At 44.7% G+C, this 26481-nt stretch overlaps 1 protein-coding gene across 2 annotated transcripts in view; it reads left to right on the top strand.

The window, feature by feature from the left end:
* Positions 1-21888, top strand: part of WDR11 (WD repeat domain 11) — a 646314-nt gene extending 624426 nt beyond the window's left edge. Inside the window, exons 27-29 of one of the 2 annotated variants that reach the window (XM_069239226.1) lie at positions 12570-12715; positions 13872-13951; positions 20926-21888. In XM_069239226.1, the coding sequence (XP_069095327.1) occupies positions 12570-12715; positions 13872-13951; positions 20926-21077 (378 nt within the window). In that variant the 3' untranslated portion in view covers positions 21078-21888. Of the gene's footprint in view, positions 1-12569; positions 12716-13871; positions 13955-20925 lie in introns of both variants that reach the window. The other variant, XM_069239227.1, reaches the window with a different exon arrangement.
* Positions 21889-26481: the final 4593 nt, after the last annotated feature.

The following is a 26481-nucleotide window of genomic DNA, read 5'->3' as shown; positions in this document are numbered from 1 at the left end:
CTGGGGTGTAGCCCGCATATCCTGATGAGCCATCTGGGCTGGGGGAGGGGAGCAGTGGTCACTCACACCTGAATGGGCTGTGCCTGCCCTCACACCCTGCAGCCTCCAACCTCCTGGAGTGTGGTTGGGGCCTGGCCTGGCCAAGAAAGGATCTCACAGACACTTGAGACTTTACTTTGAAGTTTGCCAACTTCAAAGGCAGAAAGGGGTATAAGAAGTGGACTCAAAAACCCAGACTTTAGATTACTTCAAGGATTCAAGAGGAACCTCTGCCTGGAGAAGAGCTGAGGAGAAGTGTTGCCCTGGCCTGTGACTGTGCTGTGTTGGGCTATCCTGCAGTTGCTGCTTCTGCCTGTGCAAGGGGACAGAGATTGGACTTTGCATTCCTGCTTGAGAGGTATCTCCAAGGGCTTGGAGTAGAGCTTGCCTCCTGTTTTGAAGCGTCAGGGACAACAAAGGCTTCACTATCCAGTTCTGAGTCTGCATGCGGTGGATTCTAACTTGTCAGAGGGTGCCATTCCAGTTCCTGGGCCCCTGAAAGTGATTTCCTGGAGAAATACCAGTCTAGCGACGCCGGATGACACCATACGATTTTGCAAAGGCTGCCACTACCTGGAACTGCAACACCACTTGCCCCGAGGCCGTGGACCTTGCTGAGTGTGACAAATCCGCCGACCCTGTGAGATGATGCCGCTACCCTCGAACCACAAGGCCACCTGCCCTAAGGCCGTGGACCTCGTAGAAGTCCAACGACCCTGTAGGCCTTGCATCGCTGAAGTTGCTGAACCCGCCCGACTTCGCTGATACCGAAGTGTTGTAAGTCCAGCGTCCGTGATGATCCGATGCCATTGCAGCGCCTGCGGCCCTGTGACGTCATTGGGACCCCGTGAGGTTGTTCCACAGCATTGTGACTTAGCTGGACTTCATATTTGCCGGAACCGACTTTGCATTCAAAGCTGCTTCACCTCCACTGCCCTGTAGTAAGGATCCAACGCTGTTGCGTGACACCATGACCTGTCTGACTCGTGGCACCAGAACCAATGCCGCATTGGAACCAGTGACGCTTCGCTCCACGACTCCGTGCAGCAGCCTGTTTTACTAAGGTACTGTACCTGGGGGTTGAACAACTCCATAAACAGCACCATTGGCGTCGCATTGTAGGAACCGACACTGTCATGACACCACATTGTACCAACTTTGAGTATTTGTGCCTCAAGGCACTGTTTTCATGCTTTTTGATGTTAAATTCGTATTTTTAACTATATCTTGTGGCTTTTTATTGTATTTGGTCTTATTTATTTAGATAAAATAATAACTTTTTTTCTTAACCTATGTTGTCATTTTGTAGTGGTTCACTGTATTACTGTGTGTGGTTGTACAAATACTTAGCACATTGTCTCTGAAGTTATGTCTGCCTGCTCATGCCACGCTATCAAGGGGGCGAGCGGGGGTTAACTGAGTGTGATTCTCCTTTACCCTGATTATAGTGAGGGTCCTTGCTTGGACAGGGGGTAACCTGACTGCCAACCAAAGACCCCATTTCTAACACACTTATCTTACTTTTTCATGAGTATAAAAATGTGTAATTGAGAATTTAACAATTATTTATTCATTAAGAAATCCCTGTATACATGTATTTGACCACTTCACCATATGCCTATGGTGGTAAAATGCTGTTGAGATAATTTCTTAGGAGCTTGATCATGTGACTAGTCCCTGATTATCTTACCCGTCCTCTTGGCTGGTCCACCTGAACACCCATGTAACATAGCTTAGTGTTACAAAATCTCTTCCCTGTAACATTTTTCATAGGATCATTAGTGGTTAGCACATTGCCAATTTACGAGGGCTGAATTTGGGTGTGATGATACAATGTCAGGAAATAACTTTTCAAGCCTGTATCCCAGAACCTATATTGGCTATTTCCAGTACTTCTTCCCTGAAATGACAATAACATTTGAACACAAAATTACTGGGCCAGCATCTGCATGTAGCGTCCCCAATCCAAGTACAAATCTTCTCCCATTTGATGCCTACCCGCAGCTGGGAGACTATTCTTTGCTTCTTTATTGTCTAAATTTGTTGTAAATATATTCTTGCTTCTTTACTTTTTATTATTCCAGTTCCCTTTGGCATGCTTGTTTTTAGGACAGGCACATAGGATAGAAGTCTAGCCTCCGTTGTGCTTGCATTCAAAGTTAAGTACTGTCTTTCCTCCTAGAGTTCCAGTCACGTTGACTTCCAAAATACCATAGAATCTGGGCTTCTCCTCGGGCATAAATACTCTGACTATCTCTGCCTTTTAACTTTCTTACCTTGTTTTGGTCCAGCACTAAGAGACAATGGTTAACATCTCTCTCTTTAAGCGCCATTAATTTTAATTAAGGATAATAAAACAAGCATTTGCAATGCAATAGGTCTCGCATATATGAGAGTTAGAGCTATTGGCCTTGTAAATGACAATGTCTTTTACCTATGTGTTTTGGTTTGGAGTGTAGTGGATGTATGCCAGGTGCCACGGCAACCGTCCCAGGCCTGTCGCTGCTGGAGAGAGGACACAACAAGTCCATCATCTTGGGAGTGTTTTTTCCTAATTCCTACAGACTGTCTATGATACCCTAGAGGTGCAACCCTTTCTAGTATGTTTACCTAAACTTTTATAGCACCATATAAGCCACAAAGAGGCACTTTTGTGGCATTTAACCAGAAGAATGAGGGGGTCAAAAGAATTAGGAGCAAAGAAAAGGGGGGTAGACGTATATTTCTATGTGTGACATTTTAAAGGAATGTTTCCTCTACATTTACAATACCAGCCTAACTTTTAAAAACATTGATTGTATACAAAGATGCACAACATGTAATTGTGGCCTTTGCCTGCTTATGGAATAAGGTAGCTATCTCACCCAGTCATGACTACAGCATTCAGTCAGTAAGACCAGAGTCTACCAAGGTGGTTCAGCAGCTTAGCAGATAGACAAGTACAACAACAAAGTTTAGAGATATAAAGATCACATCTTGCCATTAGATATGAAAAGCTTGCCTCACAACCAGATTATAATTAAGGCTTTACATCAGTCAGTGAAGGAATTCCCAGCCACTTTTCCTCCTAATTCCTAATATGTCTTCAACAAGATTTCCTATAAAACTGTTTCTTTCCCTCTCCAACCACCCATTTGATGCACTAGAAGGGCCTCTGGTACTGGGCTTTCACAGGAGTGGGAGAACATCTCCCTCTAGGTTGCCAGTCTCTTGGAGGACATAAAAGCACCAATTAGCCCTGATTAAATCTTAGTTTATATGAGGTTTGCCACACATCGATACTCCTATATTCATTATCAAGTCTTTTTTTTCTTAAATATATTTATTCTTCAAGATAATGGATGTTTACTGTGACATAATTGCACTAACAGATAGGTTTTTATCTAAGGATATCAGTAATTCAATGTGGGTTTTGCTTGTTTCGTCCTCTCTTGTATCTATATTTTCTTATAAACAAAAAGGGGTATTAAACAAAACTCAGGTTTAAAGGGAAAAGCAGTAAACATCAAAAATATATTTTTAATGTTTAAGTAAGTCTAAGTAACTTGACCTCTGAACGATGGAGTACCTTGTCTCTGAACACTGCATGTTTAATTTTTCTATTTGATGGATACTTCTAACTGTAGATTCTTGCCCTTGTGAGTGCCCCCTCATGCCAGACTGGATCCAGATAACTTTTTCAGCACTTTCCTTCCCCCACCGGTAGGCTCTGCATCAATTCTGTTCCATTCAGGGAATGGAGCTTCATATAATAGCCATTCATGCACGTTAACATCAGTTTCTTTCTTTCCACGCCTTCCTGGTCTCCAGAGCACACTCTTTTGTCTTGTCAAAAGCAAAAACATTCTAATTCTACAGTGTGCAAGGGACATGTCACCCTCTAAAACAACAAAGTTTTAACCTTGTCAAGATTGCAACAAAAATAAATCTGTGGCCTATTATCGACAGGTATGTCTTTGGTGTCTGGGGTCATCATACAACTTCATGTCTTATGAAGACTGTTCCACAATGAAGCAGAAGGGGATCCTGGAACGTGAAGCCAAATTGTCTTGAAGCATCATCAGAAAGGGAGGAAAAACATTCCTCATCGAAGTCAAAGATGTGGTCCTGTTTCCGCTCTCAAGGTCATTTTTTTGACAGATTGTCTTTTCACTCCAGGTCTTTGGGTCAAAAAAGAATATACAAAGTCGAAGCAGGACTCTCTCTTGGCTTACGACGCTTGTCACTCTCATTCTAAGAAGTTGCATGGACTTCAAGGTGCTACAAATTCTTATGGAAGAATCAATTCCCCAACTTGTCCCAATGCAACGTGAGTTTCCAGAGCTGTCAGCAACCTCACAACTGGTTGAAACCTTGAAGGAGGCCTTGTTGCAAATCTTCTGCATTCTATTGACTCCCTTTAGTGCACTTTGGGCCCATTAGGTCCAGCAGGCTTCCAGACGGGTTACCGCTCCTGGATCCATACCTAATTCTGTCTGACTTCACAGCCAACACCAGCCCAGCTCCAGTGTCACAGCTCATGATGGTCCCTTCTGCATCGATGCCGATGGAAGAACTCATTATGCTTCTGGACTCAGAACAAAATCTGACACAACCTCGCCTAAAGTCTCATATTCCAATTTTGCTTCAACGGCACAGCCTTCTTCAGACTCTAACAGAACTCTGCTGTTGCCTCAGAACAGACATTCACTTTCCAGTCTCTTTGGCTCAGCCAGCCAGCATGGTCTTGGTGATAATCAAGATGATGACCAAATTTATGGTAATGATAATTTCTATATGGATCACCAGGAGACTTGGTGGCTGTATACTTCCCCAAACACGGGGTTGAATGCACCACTACTGAAGAATCAACCTCTTTTGTAGTGGTTATCTGCCATGCTGTGAAAGTTCTTAATATCCAGTTACTGTTGGTAGAAGTTAAACTAAATATGCTCACTGAAGCCCATCAGGCTGGGCAGCCATCCTCTGAACCACTTTCACTATTTGCACTGATTGATAAATTACTGGCTATCTGGACCAGAACCTCTGCCGGTAAATAGGCAATTGGCCAGAAGACATAGACCTGCACTAGGAGACCCAGCATTTCTGTAACAGCATCCTCCACCAGTAAGTTTGATGACCAATGTGTCCACCAGCAGACTTAACCTAATATCCAGATAGGGAGTCCAAACGGAAGAATGCTTTTGGGAAACATATGTTCTCCTCCTCCAGTCTGGCCTTATGATTAGTTAATGGAGTTGTCTCCTGAGATGTTACTCGTGCACATTGTGGAACACAGTTGGCAAGTTCTTGCAGACGGTCCCAGAGGAATACAGAGTAAGGTTGGCACATATTATCCAGGCTAGGCAGGATGCAGCAAAGTACATCATCCAATCAGGACTGTATACTACCAACTGCTTGGGTAGGGCAGTCTGTACCAGTGTGCTGGTTAGATATCATGCCTGGATCAGAGCCATGCATTCGTCAGGTAACTTCCAGGCGTCCCTGATGGAAATGTCATTTGATTGGACTCTACTTTTTGGTGACAAAGCAGACACAAAGCTTAAGTGCTTCCAGGAATACATGACGACTGCATACTCTCAGCCTGTCTGCACCAGGGTGGCAGTATGCCCAGCAGTTTTGCCCCTTTTGAGGCGTCAGCAGGGGCTTTAAAAAGTAACATCAAGAACCTCTACTACCTTGCAAGGCCCAAATCTGGAATTGAGCCAACAGTATCCAGGTCCTCAAAGACAGCGCACTGTCCAGTCAGCCATCCCTCCCACCACAATTACAAAACCGACTTTGCTTGCCTCCTTGGCAAGTGGCCCCACAGTTGGAGGCAATATCCCAAAAAACTTCCAAGGGTGGCAGAGCATTACATCCAACCAGTGTGTGCTCTAAATTGTCGCACGAGGATGCACTGTACCATTCCTGGACGATTTGCCACATAAACCTCCTATTACAGACTATCTTTCAGGGGACAATTTGCCCATCCTCCAGCAAGAAGTTCACACTCTTTTGGACAAAGGGTCCTTGCATCAGATGTAGGGACTGGGTGTTATTCTTGTTATATCCTGGTGCGGAAGAAGGACAAAGATCTTCATTCCTTTTTAGATCTTTGCTTCTCAAATTCTTTTTCAAGAATGACAAGTTCATGATGCTCAGACTAACACAAGTTACCTGCATTTCAATGTGTGTCATGAGCATTTTCAGTTTTCGTGTTCCCTTTCAGCATGACCAATGCCTCTTCGGTGTTCATGAAAATGATGGCAGTGGATGCAGCACATCTTCAGAGGTTGGGAATACCAGTCTTTCCATACCTTGATGACAGCCTGCGTATGGCAGGCTTGCCTCAGTCAGTCATAGACAAGCTCCAGATGACGGTGAAACTCCTCACATCCTTGGGGGTTCTCCATTATTTTGCCAAAGTCATACCTGACTCCTTCTCAATGCCTTCTGTTCATCTAAACAGTTCTGCATTTATTTCTCAAGCCTGTCCACCGGCTCCAAAAGTGCAGGACATTCGGGCTACGATCCAGACTATGATACCAGCTTCTGTTCTGGCTCTCAGGGAGAGTGGCTCTGTCGCTTCGTAGCTTTTTTGCCTCTTGTATAATTTTTGTGGTAGGATCTGACGTCTCAGTGGGCTCTGTACCAAGGAAACCTGCCAGATTCCATCTAGGTTTCTATGGCTACTCAACCACAATTAGACATGTGGCAGACCCCTCTCTTTACCCTAGCCTGAGTAGATGGTTGTGACAAATGCATAGTTGCTGGGTTGGGGAGTTCATCTGAGGGAAGGGCAAAAATCAGTGAATAGTGGGGACCTGGGTCCTGTGTCAGAAGGCTTTGTGCCTCTGAAACTGGCTGAGTCACCAGGGCATCTCCTTGGTAGCCAACAACCTGGCAGGATCTTGGCATTTTCAGAGAAAAACTAAATGTTTCTAACCAAACCATTTGTAATGCCACAGTGGTTCTCGCATATGTGATTTGTTCGCCATTAGAACCAATGCACAGCTGTCCTCTGCATCTTTTGATTTTGAAAACAGTATTTCGAATAGCAATAACTTGTCACTTGAGTGAGATGCAAGCACTGTCTGTCCGTTCAACAACCATACACCACTTTTTTCTGAAGGCTTTCTGAAGAAAAAAGGTTATAACGCCTTTTCATGTCGAACAATCTATCATTCTACTGGCTTTCTTTGCTTATTCTCATCCCTCGAAAGAGGAAGAAAGGCTCTATCATTTGGACTACAAAATAACCAGGCATCAAGGACCATTGGTAGGACCCTCAGAAAGCTTGAGGACCTATTCCACCAGGTCCAAGGCTGCTAATGCAGCGTTGACCTGCAGAGTACCTGTCTTACATATCTGTCAGACTGCAATGTGGGAGTCGGTTCGTTATGCCAAATCTGATCAGCCAGTGACTCTGCGTCTGACAAGGCTCAGAAAGAAACAGATGTCCGTGCTGGGGTGGCAATTACATACAACTCTGGTGTCAGTTATGGGCTGGGACAGAGTGACACAGAGCTGCACAATGCCACTTACTGGTGCACACGGGAATTGCAGATTTTTTTTTACAGATCCAGCCTGGTCCCTGAGGGTATTAACAAGGTGAGGAATTTGCAGTTAGAGTATCCACCAGAATGAGTGTTACTGAAGATAAATTATTTCTTTGTTTGGCTAGTAGATCGCATACTGAATGAGTACTTAGCATTACAGATCTAGTGAACTTATTACTGCAGGTTACCAAAAAACAGGTGCATTGTAGCTTGTCGGATTTGATTGCTCCATGTTCTTATGCTGTGTAAGCCATTTTATCAGGTATTCCCTAAAAATGGCTAACGGTGGTCTTCTGGACATCAGAAGTATTCAGAGAGAAAGTAGAAAGGATGAAAGAAAATGGACACCATCTCTTGCTGGATAATATGGTAGCGAGAGACATCAGAAGGTACTGAGGAAAATAATTTTTAAACCAAAAGGAATGTTTCATGAAGTTAACTAAAACAGTGGAAAACAATCATCCACTCTTCAAACAGTTAAAAGAAAACTTTCTAACTCAATCTGTGTGCGGTCCACCTTTCAAAGACTTGACAGAGAGCTTGTTTTATTTTTTCACAAAAAAGACACCACAGATTTATACCTTCAGCCAGTGTTTCATTCATGGTGATCTTTGGATAGTTCATGGTGGAACTGGAGCACTTCTTACTTTCTCTGCACCAGTGTCTGATTTCCAGTATGAAAACATCTGCAGCAGTCATTGCCCTTAAAATGGCAATACGAATCAACACTCTTGTGACTGGTGAGGTTTTGGCTGAACTCAAAACGGCTGCTATTACCACATTATAAAAAAGGCATCTTGACTGACAGAGCCTTACAACTATTACCCCATCTAAACTTGCCCCTCAATAGCAAACTCATGGAGATGATATCCGGTATCTGATCTGCTGGCCACTAGGTAGTAATCAGTTAATAATCTGCCCAGTTTACAGGTTCATGTTTGCTTCATGTTAAAACTCGAAAATTACCTTCATGATCATTATGTTTGGTGATTTATTTTAAATTAAAAGCTAAAGAAAGGATGCAAATCTAGGACGTATGTAAAACATATAATCAATGCTTTTGATTAGCTAAAAACATTACCACCTGTACCAAGGCACAGAGCGTTAGACCTCCTTCATTTGGGGCTCCTATGTTAGCATCACATAGCTTAACAGACTTTACTTTACACATTCACCCGAGGAGTCTCTTGACTCTCTTCACAGATAATGGATGCTTATTGCTACTTGAATTCATGTTGCTCATTTTATTGACCTCAAAAGGATGCAAGGCTGAATAAACCGCGAGGATTTCAACCTGTGATGAGGTGGTCATTCGCAGATCAGTGGAGTAAATTAATTAGTCCACTGATCCACCGGGTCTGGCTGTTGCTCTGGATTGACTGCGCCAGCTTATTCTATTCAGGGCAACCAGCTTATTCCAAATATAAGACTTTAGGGTTTACTGAATTGTGGAACAATACTTGTCTGAATAGTTCAAACAAGTAATAACAACTCCAGTATGCTAGGCCAGGATCACTCTTAGAGAGACTCTATTGTCTATTTCAGTTTCTGAAAGTTATAACTCCTTGCTACGACATCACATCAGTTGATAACAAAACTGCTTATCAACTGTTGTGATTTCATATAGGCCTTCCACGCCAGGTGACTGGACTGTCTAAGAGCGTCTCAGCACAGTTCTGCTTGTCTGGTTTGACTGAAAGCAGAAAGCACAGCTAGAGGAGGGGGGAATGAAGGCAGAAAATGTTGTTGGTTTTGTTTAAGGCTAGCAGGTAAGGGAGAGAAGAACCTTATGAGGAAAGTTGGGCTAGAGAGAAAATTTAGGGGCAACTTATACTGCTGACCAGGGGGTTTGGTAGACATCACTAAAGGCTCTACCTTTTGACACGATCATTTCTAACCCTAACACCATATCCCTCCAGTCTATCCTACCCACAGACTGTACTGACCACAACCTAATTCTGTTCAATCTCAGTATCAACTATCCTAAGCTTCACACCCAAACTAATTGTCCTAAACACTGGGCTAGGAATATACACCAAATCCCTCAACTAGAGTTAGAATACTTAATCGCTTCCCAAATTCTACCTCCTCCTGATCTTCCCCCGAAGACCACACCTCACACTATAACACGAAAATGGCAGAACTTCTTGAAACAATCACCTCTTTAAAACTCAAAAGGTCAAGCAGTATTCCTGCCAGATCTTGGTTCAATAAAGACCTCAACAATGAGAGATGACAACTTAGGTTGGCTGAAAGAACATTAATACAACAACCCTCGCTGACCCATCTCTCTCTCTCTCTCTCTCTCTCCTCTGAGCTGAACGCCTAAAATACAAAAACAAATATGTAAAACGTGAAATCATCCTTCTTCCAAGCCCAATGTGACCAATCCAAAAACAGACCTAAAGTCCTTTTCAACGGCATAAAACAGAAAAAACCCTCTTTTCTGCAACATCCAACTGATGATTCTGTTAAGCGTTGTGAAGAGTTTGCCAAATTCTTCTCTGAAAAATTAACAAGCATCAAACTCTCACTGGACCCCCCCCCCACCTCCTCTCCCCATTCCAAAGATCCCCCTTCTACTAAAGATGCCACCCCCCAGAGCCGCACTTCCAACTGAAGGTGCCCCCTCCCCTTACCCCCCAAGCTCACCTCCTCAATGGGCCTGATCACCATCCACAATCAGATACAACTGAAAAACAATGCATCCTGGACCAAATTTGAAAATATCTCAGAAGAAGTCACCAAAATACTTGCATGCATGAAGCTGACTTCGTGCATTTCTGATCCTCTTCCCCTGTTTCTCTTCAAAAATCTCACATACATCATCACCCAAAATCATCAACTACTCCTTTTTCAGCAGCTCTGTGCCATCCTCCCTTAAACTCGGCCAGGTCACCCACCTCATCAAAAAGCCAGACGCCAACCTGAATCACCCTAATAATTACAGACCTGTGATTAACCTCTCTCTCCTTGCCATAAGTATTAAAAAATATGTGCTCTCACAACTCCACAACCATACTGAAAAATTCAGCTTACACAACATTTTCCAATGTGGGTTCAGGAAAGGCTGTAGTACAGAGACTGCAATCCTGAACATCACAGATGACCTACACAGATCTCTGGATGATGGCCAGGCATGCCTCTTAATCCTCCTGGACCCCTCCGCAGCATATGAAACTGTCAACCACAAAATTCTCCTAAACACTCTCACAGCGTGCAGCCATCAACGTTACTGTCCCTCAACCAAGGATTTCACCTAGTCAAACTCAACAACTCCTACTCACCAGCAATATCACCCCCACAAGTAGTCCCCCCATGATCAGTCCTATCCCATGCCTTGTTCAACGTCTGTGTGGAACCGCTTGCTGTGATCCTGAAACAAGCCAGAATTACCTACCGCCTTTATGCAGATGACACCCAATTTTAAATTAAAATCTCATCATCTAAAGACATCCAGCACCTAAACAACACTCTCTACATGGTACAGTCCTGGCTGACCAACAACCAGTTAAAACTTAACACCAACAAAACCGAACTCCTCTTCATCCAATTTAAAGGAAAGTCCCTTCCTGCCCACAAAAGACTGGACAACCTAACTGCACTAAACTGTAATCTATCTATCTCCAACTCTGCTCTGTTAAATCACTAGGGATTTCACTCAACAAAAACCTGAACATGAAATACCATATTAATGCCTCAACAAAAAGTGCCTTCATCTTGTTAAAACACCTAAAAGAAATCAAACCCTTCAACCCTCCCTGAAGACTTAGACTCTAGTGCAATCCTTACTCCTCTCCGAGCTAGACTACGGCAATGCAACGATCACCAGTACCCCAAAAATCTACCTCATCCCTACTAAATCCACACTCAACGCAGCGGCTAGACTCCTCTCTGGGTCGATCCGTAATGACCACATCACTCTCACACTTAAAAAACTAAATTGGCTACCAATGGAAGTGAGAAGTATTTTCAAAACGGCCTGTGTAACCCAGAAAGCTCTCTACACTGAAAAACATTGCCACCTTGCAAACAAATAAAAGCTGCCCGAAAGAGACCCATGTGAAGCTCAAATACTCTATTCCTAATTCCAGCTAAATTCAAGAAAGAAAAATTAGTTCTTTCTCTGGGAATGCACCCCAGAAACTAGAATGCTCTGCCACAGGATCTTCATAACATTCAGTCAGTCTTGTATTTCAGAGAAAAATGCAATTACTACTTCTAAACAAATACCTCAACCCTACTTCCTGAAACAATGAATGTCCTTGGATAAGCATCTCCTCACTTCCTCCTCCTACCCCTGTACCAACCTACCGTTGCTACCTCCGAACTATTTCGCCCATCTACTACACTATATATTGTATATATTTACCCTTCATTCTTCTCTTATGTGTTTCCTGTAAATGTTGCTGTGCAAGCCCTGTAAAGCACTCCAATACCTTCGGGTAAAGTGTGCGCTATATAAAACTCGACAAATAAAATAAAATTACTGTTATGGGATCTGCGCAAACTGCTTTTAGGCGATGAAAGTGGACTGGGAAGGCAAGCAGAGCAGAACCAACTGTTGAGAAAGAAAATGGTGAATGTGAAGACTGAGCACATTTTGTAGAAGAAAAGGATGAAAAAGAAAAGCAAAGGGAAAAGAGGAACAAAGGCCACGACAAAGTGAGACAGCCATTTTGCTGCAGCGGATCCCACAAACTAGCACATCCCCGTGAAAAGGAGAATGGCAGTTACATGAATATTTAAATGGAAGCACACTTTTGGATGATCATCTCAATGAAAAGGTGCCCAGAATTTGTCTGCAGTATGTATGTGTATTCTCCCAAGGAAAACACTAGTTCATTCTCGAAATAGATGTTATGTTTATATTTCAGCCATGTGTTTGTGAGATGTCCAGATGGGTGATGTAAACAGGACACGTTTCAGAGCAGGGCAGGATCCAAGGGATTATTAATCTGTCTCTGCCCTTGCGTCTCTCTTCTCCAGGTGCGTCTGAATGCTGATGAGTGCGGAGAGGTTCTGAAGCGCTGGGTGGATCATCTCTGCTCTCCTCAGGTCAATCAGAAGTCAGCGGCCATCTTGGTGCTTCTGTCACTGGGCTGTTTCACACGGGTTGTGAGGATGTTGCACAGGTGAGCAGAGGTTTTGATGCGCTCTCCTTGTATCCTGGCATAGGCAGCCAGGGAGCAGCTTAATTCATCCTGCATCTAAAGTGCAGGGCGACTGGTTCTGTGTGTGACAGTGCCAGCCAAAGTCTGCCAGGTTCCCAGAATGGCAGATTGCATTCTGTTTGCGGCAAGGTCTTGCTTCTTGACCTCTTGGTCTTGCACAGTGTACTGTAGATGATAAATTGGCTTCCTCCGTCTCCCCAGGGCAGCGAATGACTGACTTTCTGCTTCTCCTGAGAGCATTGTGTGATTGATTGATTGACCCGCCTCATGTAATGCGAGCATGTGATCAATTGGCTCTCTGAGGTTCAAGAGAGGAGTGTACGATTATTTGACTTCCTGCATGCTACTAGGTTCGTGAGTGTTCGATTGACTTCCCTCATCTCTTGGTCTGCATGTGATCGGCCCCTCATTTCCTGAGACCAAGACTTATCATGGAAGCAGCAGGTGAATGGTTAAGTCCATGATTGTTGTGAGAGCAGCAGGTGATTAATTAACTTTCGCTATCATGAGAGCAGCAGATGACGGACTCCACTGAGCAGAACGTTAAAAAGCATGTCGTACATGTCACCAGGGCAGCGGGCGAAGACGTCCTGCTTATCCCGAGAGCAAGTTGTGAGTCGCTGGCTATTTGATTTTCATGCGAGATTGACTCTGTATGTCATGGGAGAAACCCTTGAATGGCTACGTGCAGCTCCCCCGAGCAGTGGGTGAGACTCTCCTTTCTCTCTTGAGAGCAGTAGCTGATTGATTCACTGCCTTTCGCAGAACTGTGTTTGTTGACTTGCCCCACCTCTCCCGATAACAGTGGTGCTAGCACATACAAGCAGTCGGCTCCGGGTATTTTTCCACTGCCTCTTCTGAGAGCACTGAATTCTATTAGGCCCCCCTCTAGCTCGTGGGAGCTTGGTTGAGTTACCCCTGCCTCTAGTGGGAACAGAAGATGGGCTGATTTGCCCCCTCCCTCTAGTGGGATCATAAGGTGGGTTGATTTGCTGTCTGCTTCTGTTGGGAACATAAAATCAGTTAGTTGGCAACTTACCTTTTTTTAACACAGTGGCCCATTGCATGTATTTTACCAGTTTCTAAATATTACTTTTTACTGTTTCGTCTACCACAGTATGCGGTACTTTGATCGAGCTGCCCTGTTTGTCGATGCCTGCATGGAGTATGGAGCAATCCCAGTCAATGAAGAAACCAATATCCTTTTCGTATTAGTCTCTTAATTAGTGCCTTTGTATCTTTAACACATTATTTAAAAATCATTATTACATAATTGCATACATTAGTATTTAAAACTTCATTACAAAGATAAAGGGAATTTTAGAAAGGTACATGAATTGCATAAAATGCTTTTACTGATAAATTACAGTTCTATTTACTAGTACAACAAAATAAGAACGAGTTGAAGCACTGCTGCATTCTTTCATTGTTAATCCCTGAGCCGTGAACTAGGTTTGAAACATGAATTATATATTGTAAACATTTACAATGTGATCGCTTGATCATTTGTAGCAAAGGTATGAGGATTGAAACTGAGAACGTCACCTACAAGGCACTCCCTTCATTTGCTCCAACTCAATCTGTGCCTTTCAGTTGTATTCCTGGCCTTATTATTCTAGTGGACGTTTTAACCACCACAACCATGGATTTCTATTGAAAGGGCAAACATGTAAGGGTATTACCAGGAATCATGTAACACTAAAGTATGTCTCTTGTCCCAGATTACTCAGCACATATGAAACCTGAACTCAGAATCATATTTCTGCACAATGTGTTAGAAACAAGATGTAGGATCTTATTTATCTATACTCTAGTAGTATGTACTGCAATCTATCAGGTAAACAGAGAGTTATGCTCTCCTGCCCTGGCACAAATATCTACCGTGACACAACAAGATGATGGACGGAATGCTGAGCATTTTCAAACATTCACACTAGTCACAGATCTGGGTTCAATCCATTGTTTGTTTTCTCACCATGCCACCCCAGTTCGGATCTAGCCATATGCAAATCAGTCTTGACCCTGCTCCCCATGGGAACAGTCCAGCCCGAACTACCTGACCAGGTACTCCCTGGTCCGGAAAACAGGCATCCTGGGACTGGTTTCAGGGTATCACCCCTCGTCATCCAGGATAGCTTGAATCCAGTGGCCCAGTGAGCACGGGACCCACGTCTGGGCATACCCTTCCTGCCTAGGGCAACTATAGCAACACAAAAAGATGATGAACGGAATGCTGATCATTGTCAAACATTCACCCCCAGTCACAGATCTTGGTTAAGTCCATCATTTGTTTGCTCACGATGCCACCCCAGTTTGGACCCAGCCATTTGCAAATCAGTCTTGACCCTGCTGTTCATGGGAACAGTTCTGCCTGACCTGCCAAGCCAGGTCCTCCTTGGACCGGAAAACAAGCATCCTGGGACTGGTTTTGGGGTATCACTCCTCATCAGCCGGCTAGCTTGAATCCAGTGTTGCAGTGAGCATGGGACCTACGTCTGGGCATACCCCTCCCACTTAATGCAACTATAGCAACACAAAAAGATGATATACATAATGCTGAACATTGTCAAACATTCAACCACCAGTCACAGATCTGGGTTAAATCTATCATTTTTTTGCTTACCATGCTACCTCAGTTTAGAGTTGATGGATCCCTGCACCAAACTGTAAACCCCATTGAAAGGAACTGCAGTGATGGTGATTCCTACCAATGCTTTATAAATGACCGCCAGCTAGGCGGTCATTTCTAAATTTGGCAGCCAGCAACTCCGTCAGGGTGACAGAGTAACTTGCTCTGTCTCACTGACAGAGAAACAGGCCACCTGCCACAAAATATACCAGTCCCTTATTACAAGTGGCCAGTTAATTCTAATGGGCCTACTAATAAGACTTCCATTTGATACTTCTGCCTCCAGATTCCTAATCTTTTGCACATTCCAGGCTCCAGACTGAATCCAGAACCTTTTCCATAGCACTTCCACGCTAACAGAGGCTGACGGCTCCATATCGAAAGCAACGTCATCATGACATCACGAGAGCTATAAAGTGCTCACCTCAGCATGTCAACATCTGTTTCCCATCCATTTATTCTGCACCATTGAGATGGGTGGATGAAAGTGACATGTTGGTTTAGGTGCATTGTAACCAACTATTTGGAATCTTACTACAATGAGCTATGACCATCCTTCAAGATAGGAAGGAGGGCAGAATCTACGTGTAGATAGATTATCCACCAGAATGATCAATACCAAAGGTAAATAACTTGTTTGTAGCATGTGTGGCTGTACATAATCATGCCTAGCATACTCCTGCCGCATGCCTAGTGTTCGGCTGGAACGATTTTGCTTGTTTCTTCAGCAAAGTCTCTTGAATCCTGAGATATGCTGTAACTCCTGCTCTCTGTGTATATTGCACATGGGCACAAAAAATCACATGCTGAGGCACAGCACTTCTCCCAAAGGATTCAGGCATTGAGCCCCAAGCACTGCAGGCAATCAATACCAACCACAGGTCCCTGGCTACATCCAGCTTCAGTCGACAGAGACAAAAGACTTCAGAGCCCGTAAGCATTCACCCAAGGGCATCATCCAACATTCCCTGTCGAGTCCCAGCATTTCGAAGGGCATCGAACACCAGATCCACAGCCCACCACTGACAACTCCATCTGCACCCGGCAATGAGCCAGCACCCACATGAAAGCCTTCCACTACTCCAAAGCCACCTTTGAAGCCAAAACTATTATTGGGAAACGAGAGGCTAAAACTGCCATTGACGCCGAGGACCCAATCTTTGAGAGACTTCAGCAGGAGTTGGACACTAGACACCAGCACTTCTTGATACACCTTCACTTCTAAACAGCCTACACTGGCTCCACTACCAGCTTCTGAGCCTATGCTTTGCAAAAGGAGACTTGCTTTTGACAAAGAACCTTCTTCCAGGCCTGCTTCCCTGCAACCCTCACCCTGGACAAGCAGAGATGCTGCCTCTAGCCCTGTCCCTCTGCCCCACAGTCCTCCGCCTTTACCCCCATCTAACACCATGCCCATGAACCCTTGCTCTAATGCCTCTGCAAAATTCACTAGGGGGTCCCCCTTTGGTTCACCACCTGTTATCCCCTGTAGCGCTTTTGATCCTTACGATCAGCCACCAGAAGTGGTGGGTCCCCTATGAAAAAATGTGTACCCCCAGGTGACCCTTAATTAGACCACTACCCTCACCCCTGATTACACTATACCATACCACAAAGTCATCCAGAGAGCCACAACATACCATAATTTGATTTTCATGTCATCCACGAGGAGAATTTTTTGATGGAGGTGCTCCAAGTCAGACATGTCAGTACAATTCCTTCCTTGGTTCAAAGGCATGGTAACATTAAGGATGGGTGGAACTTGTAGAGTTTTACTCTGAGGAATTCTGCGGAGTTGCATAAAAACTCTGCAAGATTCAGAGAAGATCTGCCAATGGGTGGAAAATGTAGCGCCAGTAGCAAGAGCAGTGCTGAAAAATCTGAGTGAAGGGCACTGTCCAGTGCACAAGAGCATGTGACCATTCAAGTTGATTTAGGTGCCACCCGAAAAAAAAAATCTACTTGTGTGGCAGCAAATTTACTTGAGACGCTGCCCACTGATATCGACTGCCCATGACTGTCTGCTTTAAAAAAATGGCTCCCGGGGCACCAGATTTTGCTGGCACTCACGTTTCTGGAGCTTGGCTGGGAAAACTGTCTGGTGCCCCGTAGGAAAAAAAATCAGCCAGGCGAAATTTGGCTGAAACTATGCATAGCAAGATAAACGCGTAGACACCAAATTCCACTAGTTCCACAGGCAGACTGAAGCATTCTACCCACCCCTGATTAAAATCTGCCCCTGAAAACTTGAAGGACCCTGTCAAGGCTAGGTGATCACCCCTATGGTTAAAAAAAAAAGTTCAAGTCCTCTTCCGGCAAACCAACATACATTGGGTGGGATCATTCCCACCAGACTCCCGGATGGTCCACACTTTATAGCAAGCATGCTGCTGCCCAAGCCACTGGCACTACTTCACCTCCAGACAAGGAGAGCAAAAAAATAGATGCGACTGGCAACGGGGTGGCAGTAGGGGCAGCTACCAATTGGCAAGTAGCTAATTTTGTTGCTGTTTTATCCCCTGTATGACAAAGCATACTGGGAGAAGATGGAGGAGCTCCTTAGTCACCTCCCAGAGCAGGTCAGGATGGGGGCAGGGGGACATACTGTTTGAGGAGAAGGTCATCTCCATTGTTTACACCCATTGTGCATTGGATGCCATAGACACAATCTCCAGGGGCATCACAACAGCATCATCGTTGGGCAACAATCCTGGCTCCTTATCTCTGGGTTCAAACCCAAAGTCCAGCAGCATCTCCTCAACCTGTGGTTCCTGTGGCTATTTAACGAGGAGCATATTTTTGGCCACCGATTGATGAGATGCTTGGGATACAGGATCAGACAAGTCCATGGGACTTCTGCAGTCTACTCCATACAAGGCGATCCTTTAAGAAGCACCAGCCTAGAGGCCCAAGGCCACCTCGCCTGAGCAGCCTCACTCACACAAAAGGCAGCAGCAGGCTCACCATGACCAGTCCGACAGGGCATAGATTAGAGGCTACTATAGTAACAATAGGGTGCATTGTAAATTGGCGCTGTAAAAAGGGAAATATCTCCTACAAGCAGTGACTTGGCCTCCCTCTCCCGATCACACATCACTTGTCGGGGAGGAGGGAAGGAGAGTGCATGACTTACTCTACCACTGGGAAGAGATCACGTCAGACAAATGGGTACTACTTGTTGTCAAAGACAGCTGCTACCTCAGACTACACATCATCCTCTCCAAACATCCCACCCCGGCCACACACAGTCAGCAACAAACACCTCTCCCTGCTCCAGGAAGAAGTTCATGCCCTACTGCAAAAGGGCACCGTGTAACCGTTCTCCTTAACAAGGGAGCGGCATATACTCTCTATTTCCTAATCCTCAATCTCATGCCTCTGAAGCAGTACATAATATCTGAACATTTACAGATGACAACCCTGCTGGACATAATCCCCCTCTTTCAACAAGAGGATTTCATTACAGCGCTCCATTTCAGGTATACCTGTTTCCACATCCATCTTGTCCACCAGAGATAACTTTGCTTTATGCTAAGGAGGCAATACTACTTTTTCACAGTACTTCTTTTGGGTTCACCGCTACTCCAAACATGTTTGTAAAGTACCTAGCAGTGATGTCCGCACATTTGTGCAGGGATGGCATTTATTTTTTTCCTTACCTCGACAATTGGCTGATCAAGAGCAGCAGCAAGTTACAGTGTCGGCACACACTCAAACAGGAGTCTTCTTGCTCCACGGCTTGAGTTTCACTATAAGTACCACCCAGATGCATCTGCAGCCCCTTGAAATACAGCCCTTCCTAGGATCCATTGTATATGTGGCCACAGGCAAAGTTTACCCCGGTGAGCAAAGAGATTCAGCCTTTCATCGCCTGCTGCCTCTTTTACAGTCCTATCGCAATTTCACAGTTCATACTGTTGCGCATGTTTTAAGGATGATGATCTCCTACATAGCCACCGTTCCTCAGGCAAGGTTGTACATGCGCTCCTTTTAAGAGTGGCTGGCATCCAAGTGGTCCCAAGCGGAGGTCTTCTTGGAACATCTAGTGTTGAAACAGACCAAAGCAGACAGCTTTCATCAGTAAGAATGCCAACCTAGTCAAGGCAAGCCTTCTGCAGATCCAGTCCCGCAGATGACCATTACCCCAGACACCTTTCTTATGCATCTCAACCAGAACATAGTCCAAGGAATGTAGCCCTCCCAGCACCAAGATCACCACATCTATTAATTGGAACTGCTTGCCATTCAACTAGCCCTCTAAGCCATTCTGCCTATCTTGAAGGGTAATGTAGTCCTGATCAGGACAGACAACATGACCACCATGCACTACATCCAAAATCAGGGCAGCACATATACTCCCTTCAGCTCTCCCACCTATCACACAGGATCTGGCACTGGGCACGCCAATACAGCATTCACCTCATGGTGGAGTATCTCCTGGGAGTGGACTGCGACTGTGCGGACCTACTTCGAATGTTCCATCAACAAGCCTGCAAGTGGAAAACTTAGAGTATCCAAACCTCACTACTTGATATCCATAGTCCATGGGCATTGCACTATGCATCAATTGGTCAGGTACATTCGTCTATGCCTTTCCGCCTCTTCCACTGCTTCCCTTTCTGGTGAGGAAGCTCAGGCAACCATAACTAACATTCATCCTAGTATCCCCAACCCCGGCCAGACAGCCTTAATACTCCACTCTCCTGAAGTTGGCACTCAACCCCAATGAGAGGCTTTTCCTCAGGCTGGACATCCTCACTCAGAGGTCAGGTGAGGCACCGTACCCATATCCCAGGCAGCTCATTTTTGTAATTCCATCCTCTCACCTGCTGTGAGAGGATTTAGGGACGAATCTAGATATTAGCTATCTGGTCCACTATCACATCTGAACTCGGAATATGTTCTGTTCATTTGAATGTAACAACTTACAAGTAAGCTTTAGGTATAGATATTTATCTATGACTTCTAATGTGTACTTGCTTGTTTCTCATAGATAAACATGTTTATTTTTCTTCGGGATCGACATTGAGGGACTCTACCTGGGTTATGTCTTCAGTGAGAATGCTTTCCATTATCCTGCCCATTTGTGATCTTTCCAAGACCCTGTTCTTCATGCACATCCTGCCTTCCACAATGTAGATCATGACGTGTCGCTTCGTTCACTTTGTTTAGAGGGGCGGCAGATCACATCAATGGCATGAAATCAACGGTCGCTACTAACATTTGTCTGGGCTTTTGCATCAGAGAAGGTTAAGTGCTTTGAGAGTATTCATGTACATTTGTTAATCCGCAGGGACGACTGCCGCCTCGCCCAACACATCACTTCCCTACACTGAGGTGGGAGAAGGTGGCATGTCCCAACCCTCCAGGAGAACCTCCCTGGTTAAAACACAATCGCAGGGATAAAGCTAGCTACAAGAACCTGGAGTGAAGCTTTTTAAAGTGGGCTGCGAGCAGCGTAAGCACTATATTGAAACAGCTAATTAAAAATTTAAATAAAGCCTGACATATGCTTGTACTATTGCCCTTAACCTGGTATTACATAAACTGATCCAGGCTGTCTATGCAGATTATGCCAGGACGCTGAAAGCACTCAACTTCCGGGAGGGAGTCAGGCGGTTTGCCTCCAAAGCAGGTCCTTCTGGGAAAGATTTGCTGGATGAGCTTCACGAAGGAGAAAAGGCTGAAGAGTGACACTGTTTCCCTGCCGAGCACTCACGTCGGAAAGAAGTTTCACAGCAAGGGGGCCTTTCGGTGGATTCCCGTGGTTGCTTGTTCCTTGACGCAGGGGACTGAGTCTACAGAGTAGAATGTACTGTGCCTGAGGCCGCATCTGTGCAAGCGCTGCGTGTGCGCACAGTGTCACTGTGTGTGGGCGTCACTCAGCACTGCTTTCCTCACATGTAAGGAAGACAAACAAACATGTCATTGCTCACTTTCATTTCAAGCACATGGCAACCATTGGCGGCAGCATTAAAACAAAATGCAGTGATTTCCTGCCTGCCTCGCTAGACCTTCCTACGGGTCCAAGCCTTCACTGCTCCCCACCCCCAGGAGTGGTTTCCTTCCTGCTTGGAGATGCTCACTGTCCACAGTGAGTGGGATGGAGAGTACTCTTTGTTCCTTCACTTGTTTACTTCTCAATGTCATGGTTGTTTGACTTCAATGTTCAGGATATCAGTTGTCTCATTTTTAGAATTGTAAAAAAATAACAAATGATGAGAATCGTGCTCTTGAATGCTGTTCTGTAGTTGATTAGAAGCATCTGGTGTACCGGCGGCATCCATGGAGGCCCTCCGTGCTAGAAGTACTGTTCTTCGTCACTTACGCGGTTGTCTGCAAACGTATGACCAAATCCATGGTAACATGTCCAGTAGAAAATAACAAAACCATACTTTCCAGTGCTTCGATTAGTGTTTTTTGGTTTCCTCCTTAGGCTATTTCATTGTGAAATTGTCATTGACTGTAGAGTTATGTTTGTTTTAATTAAATGTTTTGAGGTTGATTCGTTCTACTAGCCTTTACTTGTCTCAAATTTGTCTTTGTGATTGCAACATTTCAACTTTGCGTTGCTGCTTCTCTTAAAACGAGAAGGGGGATGTCACGTGTGACGTATTGCCACTGCAAGAACTTGCATAGTAAGCTGAGAATAAGGATCCAGATATGGCCATTATCAGACTTTTATAGCACTCTGTATCCTCGTTCATTTACATATGCATTCATTTGTCTTGGGACAGGCACATCTTGTTTAATTAGGGACTCACTACCTTTAAGTGTGAGGGGAGGGGTCTTTAGTATGTTCCGAGTACTGAAAGATGTTCCACCTCTAGATAAGCCACCAAGCCAATTTGCTTTTTAGGCCTGGGTTTTCAGAGCTCCTCTGTCAAATAGACCTGCTGCTAACGGACACAGGATGTGCTTAAAGCCACCTCTTTCAGTCGTTGGCTATCTTCAACTATGCTCTTTCTGTCATTAACTTAAAGTCTTTGTCAGTCATGTCTTGGCTCAGTTCAGTGGAGTAGTCATCTCTCACCTAATAGTATTGACTGTTTGGTACATCCTTACTGCTCCACTCCAGTGCTTGAAGTGAACTGTAAGGGACTACTTTACTACTTTTTGTCCTTTCTTGCTGGCTCCGCCAGAGTGTCTCGCTCTAATATGCTAACTCTGCATGTGTTTGCATATTAAACCTAGACCTGTTGGCCTACCCACTTCTTGTTTATTTCAGTTATGCATAGATTATTTATAAATATCTTAAGCTGTAATCAACATTGCATCAAACAGTGTTTTAATTAAGATGTTAAAAAGGTACACATTATACATACTTACAATTCATACAACATTCATTAAGAATAGCCACGAGATAAATTGTCTCTTTACATACAACAGACTATTTCTCACTTTTTCAGATAGCAGCAAACTTATTCTGCCACGTATTAATTAATTCTCATATTCGGTGTATTTTGGAAATTAAGATGTTACAAAGGCGCCCTAGCAGATGTTTTGTTCTTGATTTTGTATCATCAATCATTAGATGCGTTCGGTTTCTATGGAGATTATGGGACAACAGTGCATGCACCACCAGGTCTGTTATCTAGTTGCCACTGGAGTGAAAAGAAAAGGTAACTACTACTTTTTGTATGATGTGTCAAGTTACCACAGTTGAAGCACTTAACGGATTACAGCGGTTTATTACCTTCATTGAGTCATGTAGTAATTATAAACTTGCGCACTATTTAAATATTACGCATCCAAATAGATAAAATAAATGATTCTTTAATTGTGCCAGGTAACAGCAGCAACCACATCAACCGTGTTTGCATTTTAATGTGCAAACACCTCTAAATAAAGTGCAGTACTTTTACGAATTGAAGCACCAGTTTAAATTTCAATTACAAAAAATATGACAACAGCTAGGCAAAGCAAGCATTTAAAAACCCCATTAAAAAAATCGGAGAGTTTGCATTATTCGCTTATTCCATACAAAAAGTATGATCAATATCCTCATAAAAAGCTCAGGTTCCTTGTTTCTTGTTAGGGTGTACACCAGTGGTTTCCGACCTTTTGACTTCTGTGGACCCTCACTTTATCATTACTGGAACCCAAGGACCACCAATGAATCATCATTATTGGAATCCGCCTCCCCCCCACTGAATCATTACTGAAAACTGGGGACCTAATCTTTAATTTACTAAGCAGTCATGGACCCCCTGAGGAGGCTTCGCGGACCTCCAGGGGTCCCCGGACCACAGTTGGGGAACCACTGGTGTAGATTTTCAAGAATATAAGTCTTAAATAATTCCCTTATGTATGTATGTAGCTCTATTTCTCTAAAGTAAAGCTAGGTGGAAAGCAAGGAAGTGCTAAATAAAGGGAGTGAGCCCAAAGCTGCAATTAAAGGGAGTTTACATTGAGGCAGGCAATAGTAGACCCCTATTGTATCAAGTGACAATTCTCTTTCAAGAGATGTGCCTTCAGTTTCTACAGTTTGTTTGCGTGTGCCTCCATGGAGCACAATCATTGTGAAGGTGCTAGATTGTAGTTATAACCTAAAATAGTTTTGTGCAGCTGGATTTGCAATATTCTGTTAGGCTTAAATTTATCATGTTGCTGTGAAGTAGAATGGTATATAGGCTGTAATCCACTCACGTATCTGCCTACATAAAATAAGAGTTGAAATTCAGAACCCTCAAAAACCCTTATTTCTGTTAGAGATTTCCGCCACTGATCAATATTCCCCTAGGCTTCAGACTGGATCAGGAAACTTTTCAATAGTATGTCTGTGCGCCAAAAGGTTGTGTCTTGCAACTCTGCAGCAACACTGTTTTGCTCTGGAAATTATATGCAGGCACTATAAGAGGTCTACTCCCGCACACTAATGTCAGTTCCTTTCTTTCCGCACCTCCTGCCGCAAATCCAGAGCTCCCTATCATTCCTAAGAGACTTTTAAAACATCTATTAAGCTAAATTTCTACAGTGTGCAAGCGATATTAGCGTCTTAAATGACGGGCTTTAAGCCCTGTATGGACTGTCGCAAACAAATGTCTGTGACATCCCGATCAGGTGTGCCAGGGAGTGCTTGATGTCGAGCCACGACTCCTAAGCCTCCAAAGGATGTGTATCGGTAAACCAGAAGGCCATCAGGGAATGCAAGGCTAAATTTTACATCACCAGGTATACAAAGACTCTGTATCTGATAGAGACATCTAGCCTCAGATTTCTTACCTTTGAATTCTCCCCCAGGCTGGATCCAGAAATGTTTTCAGACAGTACCTCTGCATGTCAGAAGAGGGCATTGTGTGACTCCGAAGTAACGTTGTCCACCGGATGTGACGTTGACGGAGTCCACATTATCCCCCTTCTGACACGCTGACGTCAGTTCCTTCTGTTCGCCCTTCCAATGCAGATGGAGGTTCCTCAGGCTGTTTTTTGGCCTATCTCGATATTTTTCTGTCAAAGGAACAGTGTGCTCTTTTTTTCTCATGTCCTCGGGGTTCAAACCTTGTGTGACTTGTGGCAGGCAGATGTGTACCATAGACCCTCGTACTATTTATATGTGGTGCCTCGGAGAGCACTATGACTCAGAGGAATGCGACTTCTGCAGTCACCTTCGCTTTAAGGCGTTGCAAGATTGGTGCATGATGATCCTGGTGGCGCATCTGGCGGAGGCCCCGCGTTGTTGTCGGTCTTGTTCAAGGTCTCATCAGCGATCGCAAGACCGATCCAGGAGCTGTTACAGCGAGCATCCGTCGCCCTCAACGTCGAAGGATAGGACTTCGAAATGCAGGTGATCAAAGTCATTGCATCCCCCACATTGTCACATGAGTCCTGCGTTTCCAATGCCCTCTCCAGCCTCTGGTTGAGGAGTTGGCGCAAGAGTCCACTCCGTGCCTCCCTGCTTTTCCTGGAGCCATTATATTATATTATTATAATTCCCTCCATGCCATTTTTGGGCCTTTGGTCCCCCTGATGTGCTTTTGAGCCTGAAGGAGGTGAGAGATATCCTTCCTGAATCCACACAAGCGGGTTCTCCCTTGGTGTCAATTAGGCCCTCTGGATCCGTATTCTGATCCATGTAGATGCACAGCCCTTCGAGGTTCCCACCTGCAACGCCAGAGTTCAATCAGCCGACGTTGAGAATATGCCACACCGATGCCGGATGCGTTTGGTGCAGCGATAATGTTACCGACCTGCTCGGACAACATCCCTCCTCCTTCTTAACAGTCCCTTGCTGTTTTTCCTTTAGGGGAACATGTTTTTGGAGGTGAGAGAGAGGAGCTGAGGTTTAGGAACCCCATGGACGAGAGTGTCAAGCCTCCTCTATATTGTAGTTGTCTGATGAAGCTGGGTGAGGCTAGTGGCCTTGAGTCCTACCCCCAGCCTTGCTACAGAAGTGAGCTCCTCCTTTACTGAAGCGCTGAAGAGGCCAGCTGCGGTCCTAGACTTGCAGCTCCTCTCTGTGGAGGTAACCACTGACCCCTTGGTAAAAGTACTTCACCAGGGCCAAACAAAGTAGAGCCTGTGCTCCCCTAGTATGACCTTTTATTTGGGGCCTGCGCTAGGCCTGCTGCGGGGGCCCTGTAGACCAGTCCATAGCCCATAGACACCTTTCCACCCCCGGGCACCTGGCCTGTCTCTTCCGGGACCCAACTCAGAGGAGTTTTGTGGTGTAGGGCATCCTCTAACCCTGGCATCCTTCCTAATGTTCCTCCAGACAGGCACTCCAAATAGCTGGAAACTTGCTGAAGAAACATTTTCTCCTAAGCCAGCTCAGCCTTGCAGTCAATATTGCATGCATTCTGTGCCTCTTTTCCCATGTGTTCTGGGATTTGATGGTGCTCTTGCTGCCATCACTTCCGGAGGAGACCTAAAGCAAACTCGCCCAGACACTCCAGTATGAGCAAGAGGCAGCTATGTTCGTAATAAAATGTGGTATGGATACCACAAACTCAATAGGTCGAGCCATGGCTCATTGGATAGCGCTACGCCTATCTGGCTTTTCGGAGGCTGTCCACACAACCCTGGAGGGCATGTCCTTTGACGGCACACACCTGTTCGGCACACATGCTGATTCTGCATTGCAACGCTTTAGGGATAG

This window comes from Pleurodeles waltl, chromosome 6 (assembly GCF_031143425.1).
Source record: "Pleurodeles waltl isolate 20211129_DDA chromosome 6, aPleWal1.hap1.20221129, whole genome shotgun sequence".
NCBI classification, from domain to species: Eukaryota; Metazoa; Chordata; class Amphibia; order Caudata; family Salamandridae; genus Pleurodeles; species Pleurodeles waltl.
The sequence above is the reverse complement of the archived record's forward strand: the minus strand, read 5'-3'. Positions and strand labels throughout refer to the sequence as shown.